The 21,507-nt window shown below is 35.2% G+C and overlaps 1 protein-coding gene across 5 annotated transcripts in view; it reads right to left on the bottom strand.

Annotated features, from left to right (window-relative positions):
• Window positions 1-21,507, bottom strand: part of ODAD2 (outer dynein arm docking complex subunit 2) — a 176,317-nt gene that overhangs the window by 54,527 nt on the left and 100,283 nt on the right. For 4 of the 5 annotated variants that reach the window (XM_079106903.1, XM_079106904.1, XM_079106905.1 and 1 more), the window contains 2 exons: window positions 8,053-8,241; window positions 6,564-6,785 (listed from right to left, as the gene is read on the bottom strand). In XM_079106903.1, the coding sequence (XP_078963029.1) occupies window positions 6,564-6,785; window positions 8,053-8,241 (411 nt within the window). Of the gene's footprint in view, window positions 1-6,563; window positions 6,786-8,052; window positions 8,242-21,507 lie in introns of those variants that run through there. The other variant, XR_013758247.1, reaches the window with a different exon arrangement.

Here is a 21,507-nt window from a genome sequence, read left to right as displayed (position 1 = left end):
TGTGTATGGCTTACAAAATGAACAACAGTTTTTACATTTTTATGGTTGTAAATATTTACAATGATGTTATCGTTTGAATGTGAGGTGTCCCCCTAAAGCTCACATGTGAGATAATGCAAGAAGGTTTGGAGGAGAAATGGTTGGGCTACAGCCCTAACCTTATCAGTGAATTAATCCCTGATGGGATTAACTGAGTGTTAACTGGAGGAAGGTGGGGTGTGGCTGGAGGAAGTGGTTCATTGGCAGTGGGGCTATGGGGTATGTATTTTGTATCTGGAGTGTGGAATCTTTCTCTGTGCTCGCTGATCATCATGTGAACTGGTTTCTTCCACCACACTCTTCTGCCATGATGCTCTGCCTCACCTTGAGCCCCAAGGAATGTGTAGCCTGCTGTTCATGAATTGAGACCTTGGAAATGATGAGGCCCAAAATAAACTCATCCTCCTCTACAGTTGTTCTGGTCTGGTCCTTTAGTCACAGCCATGAAAAAGCTGCCTAAAACAAATGACAACACAGTAACAATGACCCGAAGAATCTACAACACAGACTGTATGTGCTACATAAAACTTAAAACATTTACTATCTATGGACTTTTAGAGAAAAGTTTCCCAGTCCCTGGTCTATGTTGAAAATCTGATGTAATCTGTAAAAACTTATTAAAACCAATAAGTGAGTTTAGCAAGGCTGGAGGATACAAGAGTAACATATAAAATCAATTCTGCTTCCATTTAATAGTACTAAAAACAAACAAAATAAAAATTTAAAAATACCACTTATAATAACATAAAAAATATTAAATATACATAAGATAAATTTGATCAAATTGAAAGATCTTTATGCTAGAACTTATACAATATTGCTGAGAGTTTTTTTTTTTAATTCTCTCTGAATTGACGGAGATATTTCTTGCTCATGGATCAGAAGCCTCAATACTGTTAAGATGTTGATTTTCCTCCAAAATGTAGATTCAATGCTATTCCAACCAAAATCCCAGGAAACATTTCCTGGAAAAGTTGGTAAACTGATTTTAAAATTTCTATGGAAAAATAAGGGGAATAGAATGGCCAAAACAACTTAAAAACATAAAAGAATAATGAAAAGTAGTAGTCAGGGAAACGTACACTACCTTATTTTAAGTTTTATTATGAATCTACAGTAAATAAATAGACATTCATTTTTTAGTCGCAAAAGAAAGTCAAAGAGAAAAGGTGATTTAAAAAAAAAAAAAAGATGCTAATACCTCCCCAAATGAACTTCAGTATCATAAATAAATGCTTACTCAAATAGATCGCAGACCTATGTGTAAGACCAAAAATTATGAAACTTCCAGAAGAAAAAATAAAAATCCTTGTAACCATGTGTTAGGAAAATATATTTTGGATATGGCACCAAAAGAATGATCCATTTTTAAAAATACATAAATCAAACTTCATCAACATTAAGAACTTTTGTTCTTCAAAAGATACAGGTAAGAGAATGAAAAGACTTGCTAAGAGAGAAAATATTTGCAAATTACACATCTGGTAAAGAACTTGTATAAAAATATACACAGAACTCTCAGTACTCGATAAGAAAAAAAAATTTAAAAATGGTCAGAAACTTTGAACACTCTACCAAAAGAGTTATACAGTTGGCATATAAACACATAAAAAGATGCTCTACTTCATTAATCAGATTAGAAAAAGTGAAATTGAAATCTTGAGTTACCATTCCAGATCTTTTAAGATGCCTAAAATAAAGAAAGACCATACCAAGTCCTAGACAGGAGGCACTCACATACTGCTAATGCAGATATAAAATAGCACAATCACTTTGGAAAACAGTTGGGAAATTTCTTAAAAAGTTAAACATACACATGCCATGTGATCCAGCCACTTACTACGAGACACTCCCCTAAGACAAAGGAAACAACTGTCCACATGAAGAATCCTATATGAATGTTCACACCAGCTTTGTTTGTAGTAACCCCAAAATGGAAATAATTCAAATGTTCTGAGTGAAAAGATAAATAAATGGTGATATATCCGTATAAGGAAGAAAATGAAAATAAGCTTAGTTGAAGAAATCAAATGAAAAACCAAGTACATACTGTATATACCCATTTACATTAAGTTCTAGAAGTTGCAGACTAATCCAAATTGACAGAAAGCAAATCAATGGTTACCCAACAGAGAAGGACAAGAAAGGGGAACTCCCAAGGGGTGCCAGGAAACATAAGGGAATCATTATCTTCATTCAGTAATGGTGGGTTTGTGTGTGTGTGTATGTGAGAGAGAGAAAACTTATCAAACTGTATACCTCAAATATGTGGGTGTATATGTTAATTATCCCTTAATAAGGCAAATAAGATTTCTTAAAGTTTAAAAATTAAATGAGGAAAACATTTGATATATGTATAAAAAGTTAAACACAGCAATAATCTAACTTACTGGATACCTCCATAAATTTCTTTCTCACTTTCAAGGAGACATATAAATAAACATGAAAAATTTAAAGGAGACATAAGAGAAAAAAGCCAATCAGAAAAATTCTGAGGCCTTAGCCTGTAAACAGTGTACATTCACTGACACCTCTTTGTCCTACCTAAGTTATTTAGTAGCATATCATCACTGAGTAAACTATCCGCAGAACCCTAGTAAACATATGAAATGGGAGAAAAGGACTTAGAATTGCAAAGTCACATTAACAGAAAATATATTTAGGTAAAATATTAAGTATACAGATACTGAGAATTCCCAGGTGACCTCAGTCTCTAAAATCCACTCCCTTGACTCGCCAACATTAGTGGTATTTTTTTTTTTTTTTTTTTTCTTCTGTTAGCCTTCAAAAACTGTGGGGCAGGTTCTGGATTCTTATTCCTGACTCTCTGGTCACTACCTGTACTGAGTCTGGGATGCAGCCCAAGACAGCCCTGTTGACTCTACCCAAATTGAATTGCACTTCTCTCTCTCTGCCAGTGCTGGGCAGACTTCTAATTGTATTTTCGGCAATCTTTTCAATTTCCTGCCTTTCAGAAAGTTATAGCTGGAACGAGCTTTCACTTGCCTGGTATAGACATTTGCAAAAACAAATCCAATGTCACCATGGGGAAAGGAGCTTAATGCCTTTTCATGGGTGCTCATCATCTCTATTTGATCACTTTTTCTGCTTTAGGAAAGAGCTTTTGTTTGCTCAAATTTTCCTACAACTTCTTTTCCTCCTTAGATTACTCTCCTGAGTTATAGGTTTGTTATAATTAGTAAATAACTGATATATCTCTTAGACTTCCCATATTTTCAATATAGTTTTCAACAACTCTGTATCCACATTCACAAAATTTTGTAATGAAGTAAGTCCCTGGGCTGATACTTTTGAGCAGATCTGTGTAAAAATCACAGAGAGGAGCCAGTGAAAATTTCCTATAGTATTGTATTTACCAGAGCAGAGAGGGGACTGATTGGTCCATTTAGAGGAGATTCTTACTGGGAAGGCTCTGACACAGGATTATTTTTCAACATAATTGAATCAGGAAATCTTTATTGACCTCTCGACAGTGTTTAAACACAACCTTTTGAAATGCACTCTTTCTTTGGCTTCTAGAACTCCTGGTTAACCTGTTAACTTCTCAAGTTTACTTTGACAGCTCTTCTTCCTAGTTTACATGCCCCCACAGTGAAAATGTAGACATTCCCCAGGCTTCTCTAACCTCTGCCAAAAACATCTTATCCACCCTCTTGCATGGTTTTGTACCTCTTGGCTAATGGTTTCCAAATGTCCCCCATCTCCTTGTCTCTAAATTGGCATTGTCTGGTAAAGGAACCACTAGCTACTAATTAATTATTTTGAAACATGGCCAGTCCAAAATAGATGTACTATAAAACACAAATTGGATTTTGAAGACTTAATACCAAAAAAATAAACATTTTTAGTAATTTTATATTGATTACATGTTGAAATAATTATTTTGGATACATTGAGCTAAATAAAATATATTACTAATTTCATCCACTTCTTTTTATGTTTTCTTAAATTATGACTACTAGAAAGTTTAATATTATGTACAGAGCTCACATGGCATTTCTACCCAACATCCCTGCTCTATACCTAAAATTCAAATGGGCCATTCAAATTGAACATATGAGAAACTGTACTTGTGGTATTGCAGCCAGTCAAGCCTGCTCCACTGTTACTACAGCATAAACATCAGTAGTCATAAGAGATACACTGCAAAACATCAGCTGTTACTATTGAGGAAACTGTAGGACAAAGGCACTAATCCTAGAATGAATTACTTATGAACAGGGTGATGGGTGACTGACAGAGCCTGGTAATTGTGAAAGATTCTGTCAACATTTGTCATTGCAAATGACAAGTTTTCAGGAATGGAAAATAACACAATAAGCATTTGAATAGAGAGGGGCAGTATCAATTAGGAACAGAAACAGCCGGGAATTTGCCAAGAGTGGACGAATCATATGCATTCAGAAATGTTAGTAATTGCACATCTGAGACATATTCACTGTAGGTAAATAAATCACCCTAAATTGCAATACATTTTTCTTGCATTATTGTATAATGGATTCTTCTTCATTTAGCCTGAAGTTTGGAGTTATTTGTTCTCTACTCTTTCATTTATTCCCCATATCCAAGCAACTAAAAAATCCTGTTTATTCTATCAATCCCAGTATACCACATCCACATTTTCTTTTTCCTCTTAAAGACAACCAGAGAAGGGAAGCATGGTTCTATGAGGTCTGGGGTTTGGGGCAGGTTGCGGAAAAAAGGGGACAGGTCACCTCCACAATGTACATTTGAGCTGATAATGCCTCACAGTAAGGCCTGCCTCTGTATCATTATTGCAGGACTTACCAAAAAAAAAAAAAAAAAAAAAAGTCCTATTGTTTACAGTTATCCTCCTGTAGAAATAACACAACACTAGTTAGGATGAACCGCATGATAACCAAAGCTGACCTGGGTCAGGCTCTGCAGCACAACAGAAGCAACCTTCCTTGCTCTCTCTTTTCTGTCTCCACGCCCCCATCATTCTTATTTCCTTCCTTTTCTAATGAAATAAGTTGTGTAGGAGGGTGAACACAGTTTGAACACTATACACAAAAGGGATTCTGGATTATGTGTTGATTTGCATTAGAAGAAATCCTTGAGAGTTGCATGGATACCTGGCATCTATGCCAACTGAACCTAATGACCTTATGTAAACCTTTTGAAATCTGAAAATCTTCTGAGCAGTCTAGAAATTCTCTTCTTAAACTAATTGGGAATTGTCTAAGTGTATGCTATTTGTCAGACACTTTACCAGGCTATTCAACTTTTCCAGCTTCTGTTTTGTAAAGGCTGCATGCTTACTGCATCTTAGATTGTACAAATCATGTTCAATAACAGAATGTATGATTTTAAATTAGAAATCTCTTCTTTTTGAAGTGCAAACAGTCATTTAGAAGTGATATTTTCATTACTTTTTAGTAACATTCCCATGTTTTTTATAATTTACTTTTTAAAATTGCTATTTAGTTTAAAAGGTGCTTTTTATGCCAGATTTTTGCTTGACAAAGTACATAAACCTAACTTATATGTCATAAAAACAGATTTATAATGGAAAGAATGATAAATTTAAATGTAATTTGGGTTTTATTTCAGAAAAATTAACATCACATCTTTTAGTTATAATAAGTTTGAAGGATGAATTAAAATTGCTAAAAATTACTAATTGGCATTTTAAGAGCATTCTTTGTCTTAGATGTTTCATATTTAGCATATCTAGATTTGACTAGAGATGATTAACTGGAAATCTTAAATCTTATCTGAAAGATCAACTTGGGGCATACATTTCAAAGTATAAATGCATCTGGTTGTCATCGGTGCCAAATTAAGGTAATAAAGAGTAAAACTATATTGTACAAGGAGACAGCTATTAATATTTTAATATTTTAATCAGTTTTTCCTAATGCATGTAAGCTGGTCATGTAAGTAGTTTTGTATTTATTGCCACCAATATATTCTGGGTAGTTTTCAATGTGTAGGTTCATTAAAACCTACATGCAGAAATTCTTCTAACTGTAAGTTGGTTAAAGGCAAAAAAAAAAAAAAAAATCTGACACATAGATTTAAAACAAAACACTATCTTTGCATTAATACTTTGTTGTTATGGTAAAGACTTAAGCCTTAGTCTAACAAGAGTTTCTGTCATTTCTTTTTGCTGTTTAGCTGGTGTCTCTTGATGTGCCTATCATTTATTATATACCTGCTAAACAAACAAAATATCAAAAAGAATTATTAATGCTAACGATTGTTCATGTTCTATACATTTTACTTAACTCAAATTATAGAATGATTCATTGTTTTATGAAGTATATTCATATGCTTTGATTTAGAAAAATCCTGTCTTCATACAACTTTTCTGCAGCATCAACCATGATAACACATGGCTCAAATATAGCCATGATCCAACAAGGAGGCACTTTTGTGCATCCAAACATTCCTTTTACTAAAACCTTAATGCCCCTTAAACTTCTTTCCAGCCCGTGTTTACCACACTTGGACTAAACTGTGAAGTCTTTCAACTGTACCTTTACTGCGCCATTCTCATGCATGGTGATGCAGTTGTCCGCATCTTCTGAGAGTTGGTACAAGGCCTGAGCTGTTGCTCGATGCACATTGGTGTCATTTGACTTCAGGTAGCGTACCAATGGAGCTACTGCTCTGTGCTCACCAAAGGCCACTCTGTTTCTGCCCCACATACAGCAACGTGAAACAGCCTCTGCCAGATGACGCCTCAAATTATCGTTATTCTGCACAAAGGAAAACAATTTAAGAAATGTGCATTTGAATCATCCTGTGTGATCGCATTTATGCACTTTATGCTTATGGCCACTAAAATGCAATGAGTTTCTAGACTCATTGCATTTTTGCACTAAAATGCAATGAGTCTAGAAACTAAACGCACTAGTTGGCTACTTAGGTGGTGTTTTGAAGGAACAAGTATTGTGGTGGGTCAAACAAATGGATCAAGGTTCAGTTCTGATGAACTGGATGTTCTCAGTGCTCTCAAAGGTGAGACAAGGACCTGACATCAGTTATTTGCTCAGGGCTTGATTTCCTTGTGGGTAAGTTTCCACCCAACAAAAAAAGTCACATCAGCAAGTTTCTTAATAATAAAAATATTTATAGAAAATTGGATATTCGTCAAGGAATACCCCAGGTATCTGGGATAACGAGATTAATTCTGCTTCTTCATTTTAGGAATATTTTTACATCTTGTTAATACACCTTGGACCCCAAAAGGGTGAAGACAATGCAACAAATATGATGACATACACGGGGTCTTCCATTTTTCTTTCTGTATTCTTTGTGCACATTAGATCCTTTTTGTATGTAATTACCTTGTGCAGGTAAAATATAACTGAATTGGACATAGCTTCTGTTTAATTATAATGTTCTCCTGATTCAGGCAACCACTTGATAAACTTAACAATCTGGCAGATGCTCTTAGGAACTCAAAGTATCCTACACCAGGTATTCTTCCAATGTTTGAATTTCTGCTCTATGACTTTTCTGCCAACTGGTAGTCCAGGCTATGCTTGAATACCTCTGGTTATGGTGAAGTCATTGTCTCTCAAGGCTGCCTATTCCATCTGGCACAGCTCTAGGTAAACAATGCATTGGTTGCCAACATCTTCCAGCTTACAAATGCTATCAGTCCAAGCTGGCTAAGTGGAGAGAGGTGCCATTCAATTTCTAATGTTGGCATGAATAATAAAAATGATGATAGTGGCAGTGAATAGTTAACACTTACATAGTAGCACTGCTATTTGCCACCACTTTGCTTGCCAGTGACAAATTAAAAAGTCTCTTTTCTACCAGGATCTTGCATATTAACATTTTATTATTGAAAATACACTTTTGCACACCTAGGTTTCATAAAAATTAAGTGAGTTGAAGAAAATTTCATACTTCATAAGTGGTGAATATTAAATGTGAATTCAGGTCTCTGAACTTTAAACTCACTACACCACAATCTGAAAATAAATATTTAAAATAAAAAGATGTGCTACTTACTGTATTTGCCAGTTTGGACAATAAAGGAACAACCCCATGATCTGTAATAACAGCTAAGTTTTCTTGATCTTTTGCTATATTGGTAATAGCTGCACATACACTCGCCAAAACTTCTTTGTTATCCGATTTCAGTAAATTGACAACGAGTTCCAAACCACCAACAAAGGAACGAACCATTTCTCCAGCATCCTAGACAAAAATAAAAACAAAGATGGTATCAAAAAACAACCGATATTTAAACTATTTTTCCAAAAGCACAAAGTAAAGTAAAAAAGCTGTGAGGTACACCTTTGGGATGAAAGACAAATTCAGCTCAATTCATTTTTATATCATATATAATCTCTGTGTAGGTCTGAGTAAAGTATATGTGCATATATGTAATACGAATACACATGTATGAATATATATACAACATATAACATACACACAAAATTCAGTTTGAATATTCATTTTATGAGAGTCACTATGTGAGCTACTAAGGACATAGAAGTTAATAAAATAAAGTAGTTTGGTTTTATAAAATCACTGCAAACACTGAATGAGCCAATATTGAATCACTGCTGTTAGGGGTAACAGAGGGTCGGGTTCTTACAAGCCTCTGGACACAGTATTTTCATCATTTTGTGAATATATAATCTTGTTTTTACATGGTTCTGTTCAAAGATACCTCCTTTCATATATATTCTTAAATCATTAACATTGGACTCATGGTAAACTCATGCAAGGAAGCTTATCTAACACACAAATTTTCTCTATAAGGCACATGAAAGACGTCACAACCAGTGAAATTCCACAAAACCACAAAAAGGGAATCCTAATTAGAATAAGTAATACTCCATGTAAGTGTAATATGTCAAAATATACTCTACTGTCATTTATACCTAAAAATAAAAAAATTTTTAAAAGCCCTAAGCAGGGGGCTGGGGAGATAGTTCAGTTGGTAGAGTGCTTGCCTTGTAAGCACAAGGTGCTGGGTTCAATCCCCCAGCACCAAAAAAAATAAATAAATAAATAAAGGAAAAGCCCTAGGCTAGCCTAGTGATGTAGCCCAGTGAGGAAGTGCTTGCCTAGCACGTTGGAAGTCCTGGGTTCAAACCCAGGGTTAAAATCAATGACAACATAAAGAACCCTAGGCACCACTTCAGTACTAGACCATTTTTAAGCAGTGAAATAACTAACAAAATGTAGGAAAGTATGAAAAACGTGGCTCATAGACCAGAATGGATACTTTTACAGTATAAGCACTGAAACAAGAGGGCAAAACATTGTCCTGTTCATGCTGGGAACGTGCACATCAGATGGCACCAACTTTTCAACTTTCTGTGCAGGTCAGAGAACAACTGTGAAAATGCCTTGCATATTAGTTTGGGGGTTACAAATAAATTTTAGCAAGAACTCATCAGTAATGTGGATACTGTACATGTGTACTCTTTTGCCACCCAGTTGGGTATAACGGATGAAGATGGGTATTGAGAAATCTCAAGTATAATGAGTAGTACTTGAGGGGAGCAGATGAAGGTATTATGAATACACACGAGGGGATTTCAGCTCTTGTGAAGATCCAAGGACTGCCTCCCCAAGAGGATGTCTGCCAGTTAAAGCCTGCAGGACAGGGTGCTATCCATGTGAAGGCGATTCTGGGTGGATGACTTTTCATATGACACAGATCCCCACCCCAACCCCTGCCCAGTTCAGAATGGTTGCAGCCTAAAATAAGAAAGGGAGCTTGGGAGAAAATGAGACTGAAGAAGTGATTTCTTCAAGGATTTTATAAAGGCTCGGTGGAGTTCAGAGTTCATTTGAAAGTCACAGAAGAGGCTTAAGTATGAGAGGTATTAATCTTGTACCCTAGGAAATCTCTCAGGATTATGGATGCAAAGTTGGGGTTGGGAGACGAAGTCATAGGCTATTTCACAAGTCCAGATGACAGGCTGGTGACAGAGTGGAGGAGTGGGGTGAATGAAGTCTGCAGAGAAGGGTGTGGATTGGGGAGGATTCATGGGAGAAGATAACAAGTGATTGACTATTCCCATGTTTCTAGGATGACCCAGTAGTGTCCATGTTGGAAAAACAGAGTTTTGTTTTGTTTTTGGGGGGTGGGGAAGGGTGAAGTTTGGGAAGAGAAGACCTAATTTGAATGAAGTGATCACAGACATTTAAAAAGACATGTCCAGGAGTTAGTGGGAAAAATGGGTTTGGAGCTCAGAAAAGTAAAGTTGACTGGAAATATGGATTTGGAAGTCATTGGCATAATGATTGTAATCTTGAAACAATGATTGTAAAAGAATGAGGGAATGTGGTAAGCATGGGCTCTGTCCTGGTGTCCCAGTGTGGGAAAAGGAAAAGAATTTGTCAGAGGACCTTGAAAACAGATGTTTGAACAGAAATCTCCATATCCTCTGAGACTATATAGGAGACAGTCTCTAAAGTCCAATTATTTGGCCCAATGACTTTCTTAAATAATAGAAAAATTAGCATCTTTTGAATCTCAGCTGTATGTCATGCATGTAGTATGTACTTCACATAAATTAGCCCAGTTAAGCCTCAGCATCACCATGCAAAGTAGGTATCAATATTTCCATTTTTGATTTTTTGAGATTTCACAGATGTTGAACTTTATAAATTAGATTGCAGGAACTGTGTCTTACTCAACTTAGAGATCTTTATGAACCATTAACTTTATTTTCCATCCCCATGTCCCCAAATTCTCCCACAGTGTCCCCAGCCCTTAGGACAAAATTCAAACTCCACACACGGTTTACACGCCCTTCATGCTACGCCCTGGCTTAGGTCTCCAGCTTCACCTTCCCACCCTGATGGCCCCTCTCTAATGGCCCCATACACCCTCACCCAGTGGCTCCTCACATGACCTATAGTCACAACCCTGGGACTCATCCCCTGAGAATGTGATTCATGAAGTCTGGGCGGGGCTTATAAAAACGAGCCTTTGTAAAGCTCTCTTGGTGAGCCTGAACTTGAGCCAATCTTGGGAACACTGCTTTGTGCATTAGTCCTCCAGGTTTCATGCCCTCAAACCTGCTGCTTTCACTTGTCTCCATACCTTTGCACATTCCGTTTTGACTTCCTTCCTCTTGGTTTGGGAATTCCTACACATCCTCAGTTATCAACTAAGGAATCATTTTTTCTGAGACTCTCTCCTAAACCTCAAATCTCCTAAACCTCAAGCAGCTCCTCCTACAATATGGATTCTTCTGTCTTATAGAAATGATCGCTCTATGTAGCTGCGGCTTAATCATTTGCTTTTGACCTTGAACTGTAACTTCTAGGAGGCAGGGATTCTTTGTCTTGTTCATCATTGTATGCCTAGTGACTATGCCAGCTTCTAGTTGTCAGTACATGCTCAATTAACATTTGTCAAATTTGATTGCAAACTCACTGCTATAAAAGGAAGCTTTCACTACAGGCATCACAAGCCAAACCAAGCTTCCAGTGAATAGTGAAGGTAGGACACAAGCCAGGTAATGTGCAAAGCAACCTTCCCTACCTCTCCTGATTGCTGTGGGAACAGATGTGAGTAATATTGGTGCTTAATGCTCAATGCCAAATTTAAATACAACTTCTAATACAACATACTTCCAAGTTCTGATGTACTCACAGAATTATTTGGAAAATACTTAATTGCTATTTTTTTTCCAGAATTCTACAAATAAAGCTTCTTATGTAACACACAAAAAAACATTTTAACTACAGTCTGCACTGTCACCTTGTCAAGCTTCTATGCATTAGGTTTGTAATCAAATCATAAATTAAAGACATGAATTTATTAATCTTCAAATATACAACATAATTTAGTCCTAATTACCCTTTAATCCTAATTACCCTGAAAGGGCGATCCTAATTACCTTTCAACTCCTAATTACCCATATTATAGATGAGGAAAACCTTAGAGGAATTCACTAATATGCCATAAGTGACAGAAGTGGGACTCGAATCCAGATCTGATCCCAAAGTCCCTCTACTGTATTACCATTATGTGAGTGCTAACCACAAACTTGGTTCAAAGGAAGTTATATATATGTAACTTTATTTATGTGTACGTTTTTTATTTTCCAAATAAAAAACAATGGCTTTCTTCCAAAATTTCAGGGGACTTCAAACACATAGCCCTACAGCTCGACTTCTCTAAGTGATGTCACCTGTGACCACCTTATACATAGGTCAGTCGCAAAAGTACAGATTCTTTGTTTTTCAAGAACTCGAGGAATTCTGGAAAGACAAAGTTTCTGAATCTTCCTATAATAACAGCAATGAGTATTAAAAATAAAAAACCACACATACAGTAACATGAGGTGACAAGATATCCACACTGACCCCAAAATAAAGCAAACTGGGACAAACCACCAACTGCAGAATGAAGGCAGAGAGATGATTTGCAAAGACCTTGAAAGGCAGAGAACCTCAAATAGCCATTCAGTTCTCACCATAAAGCTCAGGAACAGCAGCAGAGTTGAAAATGGGCCTTTCAGATCCTGATGAATGGACAAGACCCCAATTCCAGGAGGATTGTGGTGCAGCTGCAATTGTCAGTCTTTGAAGCAGTAGCTGAGTCCCATGAAAACTAAGAGCTACAACATTTGCACTTAGGAGAAATGACTGGTAACTGTATCTAAATTAAGCAGAGTAGAAACACTGGATGAAAGAATAAGAAAGTACAGATTAAAGAAAAAGGGGGCTGGGGATATAGTTCTGTTGGTAGAGTGCTTGCCTTGGTAGTATGAGGCCCTGGGTTAATCCCCAGCACCTCAAAAAGAAAAGAAAAAAAAAAAGAGGAGAGGGAAAGAGCAGCAAGGGTATGTTCTCCATCACTGTGAAATGAAAAAAGATCTTGAGAATGTGAAACTAGTAATGCTGTCCTTGCTCACAGCTCTCCCCTAAAAAAGCAGGAAAACATTTCTCTTAATAATGAGCAACATAAAAAAAAAAAAAAAAAAAAAAAACCCAACGGTCAATTTCTATGTGGAGTTATTACAAGGAATAAAAACAGAGAGAAAGAGAGAATAAGGAGTAGAAAAACATCCTTACAGAAAATAAAAACACATCAAGAAGACATGCATGCAAATTTTAATGCAATGTGTTTTTTTTTTTTGAAATGCTGGGATTGAACCCAGGGCTTTGCTCAGGCCACTGTGCTCTACCACTGAACTCAACCCCCAGTCCCTAGTAACCTTTTTAAATGAATTAAAACAAGGTTAAAAAAGCAATGGATAAAAAACAAGTTAGAATCATCAAAATCCACAAATTGGGTGATTAGTACATAAAACAAGTTTTAAAGAGAAGCAAAAGACATGCACAAAGGAGAAACGAAAGAAAAATTCATTTTGGAAATGAAGAGTAAACTAGAAGGAACACAGGAATGAATAAACATAATGGATAATCTCTTTAAATAAGTAGAAGATGTGAAAACTGCAAAGTAATGGAAAAAACTTAAAAAATATTCAAGAGAACAAATAAGCCAAGAAGATCTAACACACGTGTTAAGAGTCCCCAAGAAGGAAAACAAAACTACACAATAGAGAGGACTTCTAAAATTATAATTTGAGACAATGCTCTTCTGAAAGAAATATTGAGAGTATATTGAAAAGACACCTTATGTACCTGGGAAATTTCAACCAGAATGGGGTAACATGAAAACACATTCTAACACAACTGCTGAACTTTAATTAAAAAAAAAAAAATTCTTTGGTTATTTAGGCAAAAAGACCAATTCATTTGTAAGGGAAAAAACATTATCATTAGGCTTTTCAAAAGCAGTTTTTGATGATAAATGAAAGGGAATAACACATCTAAGCCACTCAACAAGAGAAAATATTGATCAAGGTTCTAAAACTGAGCCAATTTGACCTTCCAGACAGAGAGGGAGGGGGGTATGAAAGATGGTGGAATGAGACAGACATCATTAACCTATGAACATGAATGTTACATGAATGGTGTGGATCTCCATCATGTCCAACCACAGCAACAAGAAGATGGACGCAATTTATGTATGATGAATCAAAATGCAGTCTTTAAAAATAAAAATTATAAAGAAAAGACTGTTAAAAACATAGAAGATTTGGGGAAGTGATGGCAACATAGGAATGACCTAAGAAATCTACTTTTGAGAATGAATGTCAGGCTTCCAAAAAGACTGGCAAGACACTGACAAAAGGACTGTCAATTTTCTTATGTTGTTTTTTTCTTGTTTTCACTACTTGATTAGCATGTATTAATTGTACCTATTGATTCTGTGTATATATATCAACACCTGCATATAGCATACACTAACAAAATCCAACCTCCCATAACTCACACCCCAAAGAAAACTTTCCAACTTTCCTTAATCAGTTTTCTATATTTCTTAATCGGTATTTCTATATATGAATGTTTTTAATACTTTCACACTTGAGAGAACATGCAGTACTTGTCTCTGTATCTGGCTTATTTTCACATAACATAAAGTCCTCCAGTTTAATTCATTTTTGCTAAAACTGGTAGGGCTTTATTCTTCATGGCCAAATAATATTCCACTGTGTATCCATATCACATTTTCTTTACCCATTCATCAATGGGCATTTAAGTTGATTTCATATCTTAGCTATACACATATCTTTTTTGGTATGCTGATCTCATTTCTTTAGATATGTTCAGAAGAGAGAATGCTAGGTCGCATGGTAACTCTCTTTTTAGTTTTTTGAGGAACCCATATTGATCTCTATAATAGCTCTGCAGGTCTGCGTTCCAAAAACAGTCAATGAGAGTTATTTTTTTCAACATGCTTGCCAACGTTTGCAATTTTTAATAGCATTTCTGAGAGTCAGGGTTAGGACTGCAGGTTTCTTAAAATCCTCAACTGATTTCATTTTCTTCAGGACTATCTCAATTCCGTTCTCAGTATTGGTGTTTCAGTCAACTTTTTCATTGATGTGACCAAAAGACCTGATAAGAACAATTTTAAAGGAGAAAATGTTTATTTTGAAGTTCATGATTTCAGAGGTTTCAGTCCATAGACAGCCTTTCCTTGGGGCCCGAGGTGAGGCCAAACATCATGGAAGAAGGATGTGGTAGAGGAAAGCAACTGAGGACAGGGTACCAGGAAGCAGAGAGAGAGTGTGCTCACCAAGAACAAAATATATACCCAAAAGGCACAACCCCGATAACCCACCTCCTCCAGCCACAGCCTATCTGCCTATACCACCCAGTTAATTCCTATTGGTGGATTAATATACTGATTAGGTTTAGGGTGTCATAACCCCATCACTTTACCTCTAAACTTACTTGCATTGTCTCGCACATGAGCTTTTGGGGATATCTCATATCTAAACCATACCCCTTGGTCACTCCTTCCCTCTATACTCTTACAGATGTTTTTCTCCAAAATTCGTTTCTCCATTCTCCTTTGCTAGCCAAGCCTTGATTTTGATTGTCCACCTCATATACACAGCATCAGGAAGGGTGGTCTTCACCCCAAGGGCAATTCTGGACTGGCCCAACCCTACACAGAAGTCCCATTCCATTTGCCAACTATTTGTTTAAGGCTCCAGTTATAGCCAGTGAAGTCTGAAATATTCTCTTACAATCTTCTGAAAATGTTTTATTAGTTGTAAGGAATTATCACAGGTCACACTGAAAATGGCAAAAGGAAAATAGCCTGGGTCCTTGATGACATTGTTCAGTTTCTGAACTAATTAATCCCAAAATCTGATTCCACGATTTATAGCCAAAAGCATCTTTAGCTCTTTATTCATCATGTTGCAATGATTTTCTTACGGGTCCTTACCCCAGTCATTTGTGAGCTTTTCAAGAACAGAGGCACCCGCTCTTGTTGTTTATTGATTCTCTGTTGGCATGTAGGCTGTGACTCAGTGAATATTCAATAAATGTTCGTTCAATTACACAATAAGAAAAAGAAAAAGAGGATTGCAAGTTTAAGACACTTAGACATAGTCATAAACACTAAAAAGAATATTCTCTCTGTATGGTAGAATATAAATTGATAGGATCAGGTCAACAAGTCACATTCCAAATGGGCCTTGCTTCTCTGGAGTCAGCCTCACAGAGCCTAATGAATTCCCCATTCTCTCGTTTCGCTTTATCAGTAGAGACAATAAGCCACAGCACTGGGGCTGTACTGGGAAAAGTGACAAAAGTGATCACATCTACCTCAGATCCAAGAACTTCCTAAGGTGCATGGTATGAGATACAGGGAGCCAAAGTCTCGGTGAGATCATGGGCCTCGCTCACGGAGGTCTCAAAATGCTTAGAATCGGCAGGACAGTGAAATGTTAGATTCAAAAGCCTATGGGCCAAACTTTGTTTATTTGTTTTGAAGGTGTGATTTCTTTCTTTTTCCTTTTTTCTTTTTAAGTTCAAAGATTTTAAACATATGACGTCTTGCCTCGCATAGTTTCTATGGAAAGGGAGACAGTATATTTGAGGATGGAAAAAATAATTACTCTGCCAAAACTGTCTTTCCCTAGCGCTAAACGACTGGGCAAATTCACCACATTTTCCACCTTCTCACATATCTTAAAAACTAGTCTTCGCCAGTTTCACCGCTGGTACAATGCTGGTCATGCACAATTCAAATATTCATCTATAATGGAAAAAGCCTTAGTAATAATAATAATAACTGCCTAATTTTTTGCAGTTCACAAAAGATTCCCTCCCATATGCCTTAGTTCAGGTGACCCTCACAAAACTGCCTCAAGGAGGTATGACTTCCTCAATTTATAATCACAAAGGCTCAAGGTTCATGAGGAGTTCTGAACAAAACTAAAAGTTAACCTAAGATTTCCTGAGTTCTCTTGCAGTATCTTTTCACTATATGCTGTGCACTTAGCCTTGGAAGCCCTTGCGGTGATATTTATCAGATTAAATCTGGTTTATAATCAGAAGAATCTTTATAATTTGGGGGACTAATAATTACCAAAGAGATAAAGTTATGTTGCCAATGACATTTCCTGAGACAAACAAAAACAGTCACTGAAAAAGAGAATATGAAACACCTTCTTAATGCTATTAAAGATGGAATGATTGAACAAATAGGAAAAGGTGTGAAGTTCAAACAACAAAAAATCAAGTCGAATACACAAATAAGATGAAAAATGTAAAATAGCAATATCCTGACATTTGGCTAAAATTCAACTAATAGGAAAATATTAAGATGTTATTTACAGATTAATGAATAAAACAGAAAACTGGGTGTTTTGGCATAGAGCAATTAAATTAATGGGTATGAAATTCTTTCTCTTGCCTCCAGCAAAAAGAACTGGCAGTTTTCTGATGAGGTGAGATATACATAATACAACTTTAAAGCACATACAAGGCAAGCGTAACATGACTTAAGACAAAAATTTTTAACCAGAAGAGCTATAAAAACACGGCTCTATGCCACATAGAGACCATATGATGCATAATATGGCATTTGAAAAAGATTTAAAAATAGCTCATTGCATATAAAAATTTCAAAAATCCTACACTCACATCAGAATAGCATGTCAGAGAAACCAAAACTGAACAGGCAAATCTTGTCCTAAATGCATATTCAATAAATCGAATCCTTCTAAAATTCTAAATACACCATATATATATATATATATATATACTCAAGGAGAACAGAGTTTGTTTATGCTGCTCTATCACAATAAGATCCTTGTTCTTTTCCCAGTAGTTAACAAATCCTAAAGTTTAAAAAAAAAATTATTGCTGAATTAGAATTACCTTATACTCTCAACTGTAGTTTTTCAAAAATCAAAATTAGAATGTCAGTTATCCTTTTCCTTATAAACTGAAGGAAATGTAAATTAATTTCAGGTAAAAGAAATGATACAGTCCTTATAGTCCAGATTTACCTAGCAAAAAGATATATTATGCTTCGAGGATAGTTTTATCCAGTTAACTCTCAAGAAAAATAAAGAATATAAATTGATGCTTTCTTTTTTCTTCTTTCCTAACCTAGTACAAGACAATTTTCTTAAATATCATAGGACAACTGTGATTTTTCCATTTTATCACCTCCTATGTTTATTCTGCTTTAGATGCAATATTCTGTTAATGAGAAGGTCTAAATTGTGAGGAACCATTGTGTAACCAGAAGCTTACACAGTTAATTATGTGACATTCTTAACCAATGACGCACACGAAAAAATTTTATAATAAGTACAAGGTGCTAAACGAATGTAAGACATATTATCATAAAATGGCTATTATTTATAAACTACATGTGTGTATATTTTGTGGATATTTTAAAAGCACATGTATGTTTTTATTTTTTAAATGTATATAAATATTTACATTATTTAAATTTTCTCCCTGCTTATACTCAATATAACCCACAGATTAAGATGAATAAAGCAAAATCCTGTTCAGATTCAGACAGATGCTTCTGAAAAGTGAGTTTTGTGGATCAGGCAAGGAATAACACTTGAAACAATAATTTTGACAGAATAAAAATTAACTATATAAAAATCATGCTGCAGAAAACAGGAATCTTTAAGAGAGTGCTTTCTAAAAGTTTATTTTTTGGGTCAGTTATACCACATTTTTCTATAAATATGTGGTTAGCATGCCAATTCAGCATACGAGAGTCTATTTAACTCATAATGAATGTGAAATATCAATTAAGTTAATTATAACTAATCCTCATCTTCACTTTGTGACATCATTAACAAAAGTGTGGAGAGGGAGAAAGTAGAGCTGTATGTGATTGAAATTAAGTTATTATCAATTTAAGATAGAACATCATAACTCTGGGATATTATATGCAATTCCCATTGGTAACCACAAAGAAAATATCTATAAAATACGCACGAAAGTAAATGAGAAAGCAATCACTATAAAAATCAACTACACACAAGGGAAAAGAAGTACTGAAGGAAACAAGGGACAAAAAAGCTATAAAACATATAGAAAACAAATAACAAAATAGCAAAAGTAAGTACTTCACTATTAGTAATTATTTTAAATGTAAATGGAACAAACTCCCAATAAAAAGATAGACTGACAAAATGTATTGAAAGAGCAGGATCTAACAATAGGTTGTCTACGACATTCCCTTGACATCTAAGAACATGCATAGGTTGAAAAAAGTCCATGCAAATCGTAATCCAAAGAAAGCAGGGATGGCTATGCTATTAACTTACAAGGCACAATGTAAGTCAAATTGTTACAAGAGACAAAAAAGGACAAAAGGGTCAATTAAACCAGATATCATAATTACAGACATGGACAGCAAACATCAGAGCTCCAAAACAGATGAAGCAAACAGCCACACAACTGCAGGGAGAAATTCACAGCTTCAAAATCCTGCTTTCAATCATGGATGAAAAGAAAGAAGGTAAATATGGAAACAGAGGACTTGAACAACATTGCAGACCAACTGGACCCAAATGACATATACAAACACTCTGCCACAGCAGACTACTTATTTTTCTCAAGTGCACACTGAACATCCTCTGGGATAAACCATATGTTAGTACAGAAAACAGGTCTAACATGTTTTAAAAAAGATTGAATTCATATAAAGTATCCTTTCCAAACACACTGAAATGAAACTAGAAATCTACTGCAGAAGGACAACTGGAAAATTCACAAATAAGAGGAAATTCAACAACACATTTGTAAACGATCAATGGATCAAAGCAGTAATCACAAATAAATAGAAAAACAGTAATGAAAAGCAATGAAAACAATAAAGAAAAGCAACGAAAACAAAAGTTGGTTATTCCAATAGGTTGCTACATTGAGAACTTTCAGTTTGATTGAATTGGATTAAAAAAAGACTTAAATTACTAAAATCAGTAATAAAAGAATGGTTATTAAAACCAATTTAACATAAATAAAAGAACTGTAAGTAATTATATGTCAACAAACTGGATAGCCTAGATAGAAATGGAAAAATTTCTAAAAATTTACAACCTAGTAAGACTTAATCTTGAAAAATAAAATAAAATGAAACCTGAATAGACCTGCAATGACTAAGAAGACTGAAGCAGTAATCAAAAACTTCCCTATAATGAAAAGCCCAGGACAGGCTTCACTGGTGAATTCTACCAAACATTCAAAAATGAATTAAGATCAATTCCTCTTGAACTCTTCCCAAAAATTGGAGAGGAGGGAACACTCTCAAACTCATTATATAAGGTTAACAATACTCCAAATACCAAAGCTTAAAGATGCTTAAAACAAAATCTCAAGAAACACCTATAGACAAAACATCCCTTATGAATACCAATACTAAAACCCCCAATAAAATACCAGCATACTGAGGTCAATAGCATATTAAAAGGATTATAATATCACAACACAGTAAAATTTAGTCCTAGAGTACAAAGATACTTCAATATATTAAATTTTAAAAAATATATTAAAATCAATCTATAAATAAGCCACATTAGCAAAATAAAAACCACATCATAAGTTCAATTGATGCAGAAAAAGCATTTGACAAAATTCAACACCATTTCGTGATTAAAAACATCTCAATAAACTGGATAGAAAAGAAAACTATCTTAAAAATAATAAAAGCCACAAATTAAAAACCCAACAGTTGGCATATTCAATGATGAAAGAGTGAAAGATTTTCTTCTCAAAGATCAGGAATAAGGATAGGATATGTACTTTAAGCATTTCTATTCAACACAGTTCTGGAAGTTCCAAATCAGAACAATAAGGCAAGAAAAAGACATTTAAAATCTTTGAATTATAGAGAAAGAAGGAAAACTACCTCTGTTCACAACTGACATGATCTTGTATTAGAAAAACTTAAAGATGGTGTTAGAACTGATAAATAAATTCAGCAAAGTTGCAAGATACAAAATCATAATGCAAAAATCAGTTGCATTTCTATATACTGGCAGTGAACAGTCTGAAACAAAAAGAAAATAATTCCTTTTATAACAGCATCAAAAAGAATAAAACTTAACAAAGGTAAAAAAATTCCTGCATTTATGGGCTAGAAGGTTTAATATTGTTAAAATGTCGATTATACCCAAGTTGATCTACAGATACAATGTATTACCATCAAAATTCCAGTGATTTCCCTATTTTTGCAGAACTAGATAAATCCTTTCTAAAATTTATATGTAATCTCAAGGGGACCCTGAATAGCCAAAACAATCTTGAAAAAGAAAAAACTGTAGAGCTCACACTTCCCCGTGTCAAAACTTACTATAAAGCTATAATACTCAAAACAGGGCGATCTTGGTACAATGCCACAAAATAGAGACGTATATAAACCTTCCTATATTTTGTCCAGCAAGAGTATCAAGACCATCTAATGGGGAAAGGACAGTCTTTTCAACAAATGGTGCTGGGAACCTGGATATCAACATGCAAAAACAATAAAGTAGGACCCCCTACTGTATAACAAAACCAAAAATTAACTCAAACAAAAGTTCCAAACATAAGACCCCCAGTTAAATGTTCGGGAAGGAAAAATCCAAAGCACAATGTAGC

The sequence above is a fragment of the Sciurus vulgaris genome (genome assembly GCF_902686455.1).
Source record: "Sciurus vulgaris genome assembly, chromosome: 12".
Taxonomy (NCBI): domain Eukaryota; kingdom Metazoa; phylum Chordata; class Mammalia; order Rodentia; family Sciuridae; genus Sciurus; species Sciurus vulgaris.
This window is presented reverse-complemented; position numbering and strand designations above follow the sequence as displayed.